The 13,125-nt window shown below is 35.5% G+C and overlaps 1 protein-coding gene across 1 annotated transcript; it reads left to right on the forward strand.

Annotated features, from left to right (window-relative positions):
• Positions 1-2,092: 2,092 nt before the first annotated feature.
• On the forward strand, positions 2,093-2,858 carry LOC133824914 (pyrophosphate--fructose 6-phosphate 1-phosphotransferase subunit beta-like). Its single transcript, XM_062257932.1, has 4 exons — positions 2,093-2,109; positions 2,221-2,332; positions 2,504-2,588; positions 2,770-2,858. The coding sequence occupies exons 1-4, from the start codon at positions 2,093-2,095 to the stop codon at positions 2,856-2,858; spliced, it is 303 nt and encodes a 100-aa protein (XP_062113916.1).
• Positions 2,859-13,125: the final 10,267 nt, after the last annotated feature.

The raw sequence follows: 13,125 nt of genomic DNA on the forward strand, positions 1-13,125 counted from the left end.
TTTGCACTTCCACATTCTTCTAAAATATCTAGGTTTTTTTTTTTGAGAACTTTTTTCTGTTATTTTTTCTTCGTTATATACTAGATTCTGTAAATTCTATGTTCATTTTTTGATTAATGATTGAATATGTATATAAGGAATGGTCAGAGACTGATAAACCTTATTCTCTTTTGCAGAATTTGAACCACAAAAATATTGTGAAATATCTTGGATCCTTAAAGACTAAGAGTCACCTCCACATAATTCTTGAGTAAGTGGATGTAAAACTTGTGTATGATATTTAATTGTGTGACTTTTATTTTGGAAAGTCCTATTATTTACTCCGGTTAAAATTTGTAGATATGTGGAAATTGGTTTCTGTTTGGCTTATGAATCAATACTAGAGATAGGATTTATTATTTTTGCCTTCTGACTTGTTTCAGATACTTAATCAGCAGTAAGCCAGTCATATTACTATGTTTGGAAGCACTGAATTATACAGAAAACTTTTCTTTCTGCACATAAATGGATAAAACAAAATAAAAATGTCGTTTGCAATTTATTACTTGAAATAGAATGCAAATTGACCTTTTATTTAAAAAGAAAAAAAATTAATATATATATTTTTGAAAGATAGATCTTAATATATTGAGTGCATATCTATGCATGGTAGCTCTTGGGCCTTTTCTCAAGTCTCTTGAATCTGCCAAATTAATTTTGAGGAGATTGATTTTAGCTCTAGTGGGTCAATGATCAAAATGAATCAAAGTTAGGCCCCAAAGGCATAGTACTAATTACTTATATAATTTTTTTTTTATGTAATTAGTGGAACAAACTCTCAATCATGTAAAAGGAATTTCAGGATAAAAAAATGAATTAATCAACTTCTGTTCGTTGAAAGTGGTAACTTTAAAATGATCATTTTGCTAATATATACCAATAGAGAACAGTCATGATTGAGATTGAATCTAGTGTAACTAATATAATAAACATTAGCTAAACAATGTTCATTACTAATTAAACTTAGAAGTTAGAATGGTTATCTTTTGATGTGAAAGATTGAGTTGTATATAATAATTAAGAAAAATTATTATCTAATAGTTTAAAATAAATAATTATCTAAAATAATAGAAAAAGATGTTAAAATATTTTATTATCTCTGGTATAAATATTTTATTTATTTTCTATCTCTAGTTCGAACATTATGACGCCACTCATAGTCTAAAATATGGTTTGGTAGTGATACCTAGAGAAATTTTTTAAGTCAATGTGTTGGTTAAAGTGATTGAAAATTTCAGGAAATAGTGTATAGCTTTATGTGTGTTGGCTAAACTTTCTGCTAAGGAGCATCGATTTATAATTCAGTTTGCTGCAACAGCTTGAAGTTTTAGCTGGTCTGCTAGCTTCTCAGTTTTTCTATTGTTTTGGCTAGTTTGGTGAGGCTTGTTGTTATTAGCCTCTGTAGTTAGTGTTCTGGTTTGTAGTATTACTGGTGTTTGGTTGTTTTGGAGTGGCTGTAGCTTAGCCTCTTGTTGCTGTTTTACTGATGTATTGATTATTGATTGTACTGTTGGTTTGATTAATGAAGTTATCCTTTCTTCTTGATCAAAAAAAAAAGGAGGTTATTATATTTTTTAATCAATGATCATTTGAGTATGTAAATAATATCTATGTCTTTGTTCATGTAATTTTTCGGGTATTTAATGTCTTTAGCCTAAATTAATTGAGAAAGTATATTAGATGTTCTTTTTATACACTTCAATTTAATGCATGTCCTTTTTTTAAGCTAAAGGGCTTCTGTATATATTAAATATATCCATAAAGATAATTCTATTAGTTATGGATAGATATACTAAGTACTAACTTCAATTACATACTGAATATATTACTTTTTATAGTGGGTCTGTCTAAATTTACATATTGCTATAAAATTTGAAATTGGGACATGACTTATATGAAACTTAAAATCTGGTCATTTTTCTGAAAGCCCCAAATAGCTATCATTAATTTGAGTCGCAAATTCCAGTTATCAATGTCGCATGGCATTTTAATTTAGCTCATTGAGTTTGAGGATTTGCTTGCGAGATCTTGTTGACAACCTTGACTCATACCAATGTGCACAATTGTCTCGTAGCTTTACCACACATTATTAGAAATATAAATTTGTTAGAAAAGTAATGAAACTTTAAAATTGCTGGAATGTGGACGTTAAAATCACCCTTGCTATCTTTCAATGTGCAGGTATGAAGGAAGATGTGGTCTGCCACCTAATTTTGATTCTACCTATTGTTATGCATTGGGTTATGGTGCAGGAGCTCTCCTTCACAGTGGGAAAACTGGATTGATATCATCGGTTTGTGTCTTATTTTCCCCTATCCCCTTCATTTTTACCCTTTTTCTAATAGTTTCTTTCTAGTATGTTCTTGTTTCCAGTTATTTTATATTTTGTTATCCTGAGAATAATTTTCTTGTAGTTCAATAACTGGACTGTTTTCTCTTTATTGTTTCCTGCCTCATTATACAGGTGGGGAATTTGGCTGCTCCAGTTGAAGAATGGACCGTTAGTGGGACAACTTTAACTGCACTAATGGACGTGGAGAGAAGACATGGTACTACTGTAACCTTTATTTATGCATTCAGACAGTAATTATCATCCATCAAAGTTCTCTGCCATCTGTAAATAAAAGTTTGCAAGGATAATTTTGGACAAATATTTGAAAATTTCTGCTCACTGCCCTTCTTGATGTTTCGTTTCTTATTTGAAATTTATGGAAATCTCATGTCTTTTAGGAAAGTTTAAGCCTATGATCAAGAAGGCCATGGTGGAGCTTCAAGGTAATATCTTAGAAGCAGACTATTTACTTTGGTATATGGATTAGGTCATTTGCACAAGTTATGTCAATTATTGCTTCCTTAGTTGCGGTGCGAATGATAGGTCTGTCTATTAGGTTTGCTTAGCTCCTCAAATTTCTCAATAAAAATATTATAATTATAATAATAACAATATGTATATACCACCATTTATAAACTTAGAAAAACAATATCTAGACTCTACTAGTAAATATTATATCTAGACTTTATCAATATAGCTAATTAACGAGAATAATATTCTAAATACAGTCTCTATCCTAACTCAGTAAAAAGCATGAAATAAGGAGTTCATATAAGTATAACACCAAAGACACCACCTTAAGTGAGTATAAGTATTGAAAACTTTTTTTTGAAATGCAGACACAACTGCTATTAACAGTTGAGAACCATAAGAAACACAATCCCCACAGCAAGGTGAAAATAAACATGAGCTAAAACAGATAATATGTACATTTTTCCATCTTGCTTTTTCGAATCCTTATTTACACATTTCAAATTTTCCATATTGATTTCCCTCAGAACAATCCAAATGTGTTCTCCCCGCTATAAGTCATGTAAAGAAAGGCTTGTATGGGAATAAAATTGGTCTCAAGAGTCAAGACAGTCCATGGTGGTAAAGCAACTGTATATGAACCTATCATTTTTAATATCTATTTCCATTGAACCATTGATAATGAACCAATATCACTCTTCTTCATGTAATTTTGCTTTCATTTTAGTGGCTTCATTGGATTTCAAATTGGAGGGAACTTTATTTGCAGCAGTTTGCAAGAGGTATGTTTTCTTTTATTTTTGTTAAAATACTTTGCAAATGTTAGAGGAGTTTGAATATCTTAGATATTCATCCATAGTGAAGTAGGTTCTGAGATTATTATTATTGTGTGCTGCGGTGAGATAAGGAAGAAAACTTGTGTGTTGTTTGAATATTTTGAATTGATAATGATTGATGGTTGATTAATAAATATGGCTGGAATGTTTTCTGATTTTCTGTTAGTTATTTGATGTATATATAATAAATTTCAAAAGATTAGTATCCCTTTTGTATACACCTATAAAAGATTAGAGGATCAATATTATTACCCTATATTAATTATCCATTTTCTTAAACCTCTGTAAACATGAAAGATTTAATGTAATATGCTTCACAAGATGTAATGTAATAACCAATATTCACGAGTTCATGAGTAGGTGACAAGCCAAAAACATCAAACAGTGCAAATAAATCTTCTAAAGTACCTGTATACGTAGTTTATCAACTTCAATCATTAATAGAGATCCTAAATTCCCAGTGAGAATTTCCAAAGCATCCACATACTTTGCTTGTTGCTGCAATATAGAAATGTATACCATCATAGCTGCACTAATTCAAGGTTTTAGCATATAATCAATTGACAATAGAACAAAAAAAAAATATTTGGTGATATCTTAATAAAGAGAATATTAAAGCATGTATGTATGGGAGAAGATGATATATAAAATTGTTTTAGTACAATATCACCAAATATGCAAATATTGTACAGTGAAGAATCGTGTTGCTTCTAGGTTCTCCTAGCAATAATTTTCTCTGACAGCTATTGTGATGTAATACTAGTGATCTAACACAAGCTCTGCAAAATAGTATAGCTGAAATATAAAGCTATAATGCTCTTATCCATTAATTCTAACTAGCACACTGATTTAATTAGTAACTCAGAAATAGAAAATCCAGTGCATGTAAGGATAGTCATACAAGATACTGGAACTCTTGACAACAAAACTTCTTAATTTACAAAGGTAGATATGACTTTCACCTTCAAATACATGTTTTGAATGTTGAAGTTGCATATTATAATCTTCCTAATCAAGATAAAATGTACATACACTACAATTCCCTTAAATACATGACACTAAGTTTTTTTTTTTTTTGAAAAAAATACATAACAATAAGTTAAGATCAATATGAAACAATGATTATTCAACTCAAATAAAGCTAGTACTAAGGAAAACATAGGATTGATTGAGTTCCATACATCTATATCTGTTAAGGATGACCCCAGCTTGTCAGCCAGAGCAGAAAGATGCTCTTTCGCATCCTGAAAAATGTAGTCACAATTCAGCATCAAGGTTAGAGATAAGAAAACTATAAAAAAGCAACATGAACAAGATCTAAAAATTACAATGATCTTCAGCACATTCAAAGGTAGGCCAAGGGTAGCATGAAAGGTAAAATGTTGTGAAGATGTGTTTTTTTTTTTTTTTTTTTTGATAAGAAACAGAGATGAATTGAAATATATATATATATTTATATAATATTAATCATCTTAGCTACATCCTAAGAGCCACATTAAACTACTGCAAGCTATAGCAACCCAAAGTGTAAGAATAGTAGAGAATATTCTCAAATTGTTCACTAGTTACTTGAAAAATGTACATTAAACAAATGGCCTCAAGGTACTCCTAACTTCACCTAAAATTTGCCTTGTTGGTGACCTTTTTCTGATGTTTCAAGAATGCCTAAAGAGAAGCCCAAGACACTTTTTCTTATATAGGAAACAAAATTCCACATGACCAAAAAAGGAAAAGAAATCAGTGAGGGAAAACAGATAGTTGAACAATCCATTCATTCAACTAAAAACAATCAAAATCAGGAAAGATGTAGAACATAGTAACCACTGCTATTGGCCAGAAAGAAGCTTAAAACCCGGGTGTTTCTCATTATGATGATTACAAATCCTTCTTTTCAATACAAGGTAACACCTCTCTGTTATAAGTAGCAAAAATGACATGTTTTACAATTCCACATTACTGCTGTCATCTTCCCTTTGCCAAAGCCCATATAGGTTTCTCCTACATTAAATTTTTCTAAAAACGGTAATGAAGAATATGTTTTACAAAAGTTTATACTACAGATATCATGCTGTGCTAAAATGGAATTCTTTTCCCAAACAAAATCTCCATTATCATTACCCCCCCTAAGGTCACATTAACTTTAAATTCCTCACTCAGGTCCCCCTTTATTTCTAGATATCTTGTCCAAGGCCACAATGCTCTTGACACTAAAATTAAAGATTCAAGAATCTCTCCACAAAATCCAAAATAGATAGATAGAACTGAAACTCCATAAAAGTTGGACTCTGAATTTGGGGCCAAATACTAGCACATGCACATAAATAAGAAAATATACACAAGAGGTCACATCATAAGCTTAAATCCATTGTCATCCTCATTGACATTTGTTACGACAAGAAAAAAAAAACATAGTTAAACAGGAGGAACCAGTATCAAGAAAAAAGATACAGGCAACACCAACGGTGAGGTGAGAATAGAAATCACCTCATCAAGGTAATCAACATCGAGGTCGCCAGAGTTATCAACATTGCCAAACATAAATCAGAAAAGCCGATTACTACCACCAGCCTCTTCGTAATCATCCTCATCATCTGCCAAATTACAATAGAAAAAATAACATTTATAGATATATATTGAAACTACTTATCTTACATGTTGAATTGAATATTATGGTACAAATGTTAAATAGGAATTTAAAGTCATAGACATACTAGACCTATATAGGCCTAAAAGTTCATACACACGAAAGACTGAAATCCAATGCAAAAGCTCTTCAATGTAAGACACACGACTATAAATGACCATACCAAACCTCTTCAATATAAACCGGAGGACTATAAATGACTCTGATGTAAACACCCAAATAAGTAGAATAGCAAAATAGAAAGAAAATAAGAATTCATATGGTTCCCAAAAAAAATGACAGAAACAAAAAAGCTCCATTTCAGGGTTAAACGAGACAGTTGAGGGTAGCTATTGGTCTAAATAACATAAACATACCCATGAGACAGTTGAGGGTGGCTATTGGTCTAAATAACACAAACATGTGCTCAAAAGCAGTAGCTCAAACAGTAAGGCATGTAGTTTTCTCCCGCAAGGTTTAAGGTTTGAGTCCCTCATAGGTACCTAAGGTCCTACATAGCAATTGCTATAATTTTATAGTCCTCAAATTTGTAAGGTTAGGTAATGAGCCTAGTTTAGAAAGAAAAAAAAATACCATAAACATGTTTAGTAAATGCTGAAGAAAGTACCAACCATCACTAATGAATCGTCCTTATTCTTCTTTATTAAACAAAATAAGGCTTGAAAGAATCAATTGATGGTCACTATGGCTTGATAGAGAAATTATGACAGAATGGAAAATTTGTCGAGCATTTGGGATACAGTCAAAATATAGGGAAGAATATGTGATTTTCATCTTATAAAAGAAAATAATGGTTTGAAGTTGTCATACATGTATCTTATAGAAAAGACACCAAAAATTAAAAGAAAGTTGATAGACATTATGGAAACCCCACAATGAAATCTTACTGGTTTTCCAGTTGCCTAAGCAGCTCCAATTGTTTGTTTTCACAAGAAACAAGAATAGCAAAACTACATTGAACCACACAATGAAATTACAATTTAGTCCCTTAGCATCAAACTAACCTTCATCTCTTCCATCTTGAGAACCACTATCAGAACCATAACCCATGTTGTGAAGACCCGCTTTCTGTGACAACCTAAACAAGAATACAAGGCATAAGTAAAGACCCTTCTCACATATATATATTCTCTTAGTCACTAAGTAGACTAAGTGCTGGCACTAAGAATATTCTCTTAGTCAACATATGTCTTTTATTTATTTATTTTTTGCTGGCAGTGGCTACTAAAACAGTCGTATGTAATGTAAAAATTCTACATTTTTATAGAGTGGAAAAAGTAAATATAAAATAATATGAGGATAAAAGTGGCAAAAATGGACCAAGAGATGCTTATCCGCTCTTTTACTATTAGTATGACACTTTGAATTTTTATTTCTTTGATGCCAAGAATGACTGTTTATTTCTTTCTTTCTGACTTTTATTATAAGTTTTTTTTTGTGATAATTGATAATATGTTGTTATATATGATTTTTGTAACTCATCAAAATTTGTACTAATTATAGAAATGGTTGATCAGAAACTAGTCAAAGAGTTTGCCAAATACAAGATATGTCACCTCCATCTACAAAAGGAAAGAGGCCAAAACACATACCTACAGGAAAATTAGTTAAACTCCTCAATGAAAAGAGGAAGAGCTTTAGACTAAATTTGGAAATGGATAAGGTTGTTGAAGAGAGATATGGAGCAAGTGCACAAAGGATGATGAATTGAAGGATGGAGCAAGTTTCACGCATGGTTTACTTTTGTGAATCTTGTAATGTTTCTATTTTTCATTTTTGAAGTAAAAATTGTTCAAGATTATAAAACTTTATTATGTTATGCTTTCAAACTTAAGTTAGAACTAAGTTCTCATGAAGTAGACACATTTATGGTTTGAATTAGTTATTGTTTAATGTAATACTTATGGTTTATCAATCTATTGAGAATTACATTTTATGATTAATTTTGAATTTTTTTTATCAAAATACAATAATGAAAATCTTTTAATTAAAAAAAAACCATATAAGTATACTTATCAAAATAAAATTTAAAATTTTATTACTATATGTTATGATTTAAAAACATATTATAAGCGTAAAAAATCATTATGGTTTATATAATATAACAAACTAAAAATGTTATCAAAATAATCAAATGTAACAGTTGAAAAGTGTTATGAAAAAAGTACAAGATTAAACTTCAAATTTATAACCAAAAACTCTATCTAAATGTTATTATTTGAATATTATAGCACCTAAAAATGTGTTATTGAATAGTTTAAGATAACACCGAACATAACATTCAAAAACTGTTATAGAAAAGACTGGACTTTTAATAACAGGGGCTATGTTAGCATTTTCAGAAGTGCTATCAATAGTCCCGGTTAGCAGTTTTTAAGTGTTATGAATACTATTTTTTCTTGTAGTGATCAGGGAAATTTTTGGGGTTCATTGTCAATTCAAGAGGAATCGAAGCCAACCCCGAAAAAATCAAAGCCCTAATCGACATGAAATCGCTGATGAAAATCAAAGATGTTTAAAGTTTAACTGGAAGGATTGCCGCACTCAGTAGATTTATTTCAAAGTCAGCGGATAAATGCGTCCCTTTCTTTAATCTACTTAGAGGCAACAAGAAGTTCGAGTGGACTGGAGACTGCGAACAGGCTTTCCAAGCTTTAAAAGCCCACATGGCACAGCCTCCTGTCTTATCAAAACCTATAGATGGGGAAACTTTGTTCATTTACCTGGTGATCACCGAGTATGCTGCTAGTGCGGTGCTAGTAAGAGAAGAAGAAGGCGTGCAAAAGGCGGTGTACTATGTGAGCAAGAGGTTAATCGAGGCCGAATTGAGATATCCTCCCATCGAAATATTAGCCTATTGCCTAATTTTGGCCTCAAGGAAGTTACGTCCTTACTTCCAAGCCCATCCCATCACAGTCTTAACTAACCAGCCCCTTCGGCAAGTTCTACAAAAGCCAGAGGCTGCTGGACGTTTGTTGAAATAGGCAGTCGAACTCGGGCAGTTCCATATAACATATTCACCGCGATCAGCAGTAAAAGGACAAGTCTTGGCTGATCTTATCGCCAAATTCACTGAGCTCCCAGATAACGAGCAGTGCGAAAAACCTAGTGCGCCTGAGCCCCAAGTTGAAGCTCCTTCGTGGAAGTTATCCATGGACGGATCGTCCAACGAATCTCACGTAGGAGCAGGAGTGATATTGATAATGCCAGAAGGGCATCGATTTCACTGCGCTATTAGGTTCGATTTCACCGCTTCAAACAATGAAGCCGAGTATGAAGCACTCCTCGCTGAGCTAAGGTTGGCCAAAGACATGAGTATAAAAGTGCTGGATATTTACAGTGATTCACAGCTGGTAGTGAATCAGCTCTTAGGGGAGTATCAAGCACGAGGCCTGAAAATGGTGGCCTATCTGAACAAAACCAAAGATCTGTTGGCGCAATTCGAGAAATGTACCCTCCAGCAAATCCCCCGAGATCAGAATTCAAACGCAGATGCCTTAGCCAAACTTGCGAGTGCGAAGGATGCTGACCCTTTAAATATAGTGCCAGTTGAACGGCTACGCGAGCCAAGCATACGAGCAGATGATGCCAATATGGAGATCCGGATAGAAGATACATGGATGGCACCGTACTTGGAGTATCTCACGAATGGTGTACTACCAGCAGATAGAAACAAAGGCAGGACTCTTCAGAGGCAGGCTGCTAGGTACATAGTGGTCGATGGTGTTCTATACCGGAGAGGATACTCCATGCCACTGCTCAGATGTATTACACCAGAAAAGGCTAAAGAGCTGATGAAGGAGGTACATGAAGGCTTCTGTGGGTATCACGCTGGGGGGCAGAGCTTATCAAAAAAGATTCTGAGGCAGGGCTATTTCTGGCCAACCATGAATGAAGACTCGATGGAGTTTGTGCGAAAATGTGATAAGTGTCAGAGGTTTTCCAAGATCCCATGTGCAACTCCTAATGAGTTAAAGCAGATGCAAAGTCCATGGCCCTTCGCAGTATGGGGTATCGATTTAATTGGGTCCTTGCCAACAAGAAAAGGTGGAGTAAAATACGCAGTTGTAGCAGTCGACTAATTCACCAAATGGGCTGAAGCTAAGCCACTCGCTACTATAATGACAAAGAAAGTTCTTGACTTTGTCGTCAAGAACATTGTTTGCCGATATGGATTGCCTCGGAAGATTGTCTCAGACAATGGCACCCAGTTCGACAGCAACCTATTCACAGACTTCTGCGAAAGGCATGGAATCGTCAAGAGCTTTTCTTCAGTCGCGCATCCACAAGAAAATGGGCAGGTCGAAGCAGTGAATAAAACACTAAAAGATACCCTGAAGAAAAGGCTCGAAGAAGCTAAAGGAGCATGGCCAGAACAGCTGCCTGAAGTACTCTGGTCGTATAGAACTTCTCATTGAACAGTAACAGGCCATACCCCGTTTTCCTTAGCATACGGGTATGAGGCTATGTTGCCAGTCGAGTTAGATCTGCCCTCACATCGGAGAATCACATACGACCAAGACCAGAATAGCCAACTGTTGATGGAGTCCCTAGACTTGGTTGAGGAGAAACGAGAAAAAGCCCAACTCCGAGTAGCTGCGTACCAGCAAAAATTCGCCCAGTATTTTAACTCAAAAGTAAAAGAAAGAAAGTTCAACATCGGAGACCTAGTACTTCGATGAGTTTTCTTAAACACCCGCGACCCGGCTGCTGGAGTACTCGGACCAAACTGAGAAGGACCTTACCAGATTGAAGAAGTTCTTCATCCAGGCACATACAAACTTGCATGCTTAAATGGAGATCTCGTTCCGCGCTATTGGAACGGAGAACACCTGCGCAAGTATTATCAATAAACAGTCCTTCTTAAAGGACTGGCTTGTATTAATTTTTACTTTTTACAAGTTTTGAAAAAGGATTAGTCATGTTATATGGCTAATCGCTTATAAGTCTAAGATCTTTTAAAGATCACTTGTAAAGACATGTTTAGTCCATTTAATACGAGAATTACAAGGGACTGTGCGCAGCCAGTCATTCTTGCCAAACCTTTGTGAAAAAAAATTTACAAGTGTTTGTTCATTACGTGTGTTGTTTTGCTGTATTACAAGTGTTGCATTTTATACCGAGCAGTAATGTTTGCACAGGTCGTGGTCAAGGCAAGTGACCAAGGACCTAAAGCTCCTCAGTCACTTGGGGGCGTATAAGGTACATCGATAGCAAAGCATACCAAGAGGTATGTAAACACATGAAAAAAATAAGTGAAAGCATGCTACGGTACTTAGAGTATTTTTCAAAATTCATATTTTGTTAAATCAAGCCAAAGTACTATGCTAAGTTCAGTCATGTGAACAGATGTTATAATAAGCAGAAATATTATATTATCAAAGGGAATTCTTTTACACTGCAAGCAGTACTGCTTGGATGTAATTATTCAAAAGCAAAAGTAAAATAAGCTGCCCATGCAGCAAAATTAAAGAAAAATTAGTCTTTACATCACTATCCATAGGTCGTGTGATTAAAGAAATATAAAAGAAAAATTTTATGGAGATTGAGGAGCAGGAGGGTCCTGTGGAGCATTCTGGTCGACCACGCCTCCTGCAGCTTCTCCTCCCTCCACTCCGGCGGGCGGCAGAATTTCTGGGGAAGCAGGGACCCTGGCTCTTTCTTCGGCAGCCAACCTAGCAGTACAGCGAGCTAGCTCTGCCTTCCTGGCATCCTCTGGAAGGTAGTTGAAGTTGGCACCTTGGTTGTGTTTCCAAAAGTCATAGAAACACCGAAGTGTCGTATTCTTATACCTCTCCAGGTCCTTGGCATTAGTAAGCTTAAGCTGCTCCACCTGGCTCTTAAGGACAGCAATGGCCATGTCCTTATCAAGATGCTCTTCCTTCAGATTTTTGACTTCGCGCCAAGAGGTCCGGCTAGCATCTTGATAGTCGTCCCTTTGCTTCCTAATAGTTTCCAGAGAAGCTTTCTTCTCTGCCAGCTCTGCCACCAAGGCATCCTTCTGTTGGGTGACCACCTCCAGCTCCCCAGCATGCCTAGCCTCCGCGGCTTGAAGCTCCTCAATAACCTTCGCCGTAGACTACTTGATGCTGGCACCAGCACGCGCACGAGCAGCCGTCATTGTCAGCATGGTCTGCATTCAAATAATAAGAGTTAGGCCATCTGAAAAGAAAGAAAAAGTCAAGACCATGATCACAAAAAGAGAAAGAGTGCTTACACTGGCCACTTCATTAAGAGCCCTGTTGAGGATCTGGTCGACCCCCATGTTTTCAGCCTCAGCCATTGCCTCCCTGCAACGGTCGTGCTTCAGGATATGGGCGAGGCGATCCTTAGCTGATCGCAGGGAGTGGCTCGAGAGTTTGGCCCCAGGAAGTTCGGCTTGCTGGGCTTGTTCTTTTGGAGCCACGGGCGAAGGATTTGTGGCAGCAGGCGAGGTCTCCTTCTCGGCAGGAGCGGAAGGTTGGGCAGACGGTTGGCCAGAGGGCCCGTCCTTTGGAGGATCAGTTGCTCGACTCTTCTTGGCCGAGGGTGCTTGGCTGGATTCCCCATCATGTTTCCTGGCCGATTTCCTCCTTCGGACCAGGGAAACCTCTTCCTCCTCTTGAGTATTTTACAGGTCGAAAACGTTGGCGGAGGCCATGTCTGCAGAAAGAAATAAACATGCAGATAGTAAGCTAAAAATAGATGAAAAGTTATGGCACATCAGAAAAGAAGTAAAGAAAATTACAAAGTCCAATACCCGAGCTATTACTACTTGTCGCTACACTACTGACTCTACTAGTCATACACTCACTCTCTAGCAC

This window comes from Humulus lupulus, chromosome 3, assembly GCF_963169125.1.
Source record: "Humulus lupulus chromosome 3, drHumLupu1.1, whole genome shotgun sequence".
Lineage (NCBI taxonomy): Eukaryota > Viridiplantae > Streptophyta > Magnoliopsida > Rosales > Cannabaceae > Humulus > Humulus lupulus.

Coding starts and splice junctions, on each gene's coding strand:
- LOC133824914 (XM_062257932.1), top strand. Junction 2,333..2,503: donor AAACTGGATTGATATCATCG/GTTTGTGTCTTA, acceptor CTCATTATACAG/GTGGGGAATTTGGCTGCTCC. Junction 2,589..2,769: donor GGACGTGGAGAGAAGACATG/GTACTACTGTAA, acceptor CATGTCTTTTAG/GAAAGTTTAAGCCTATGATC.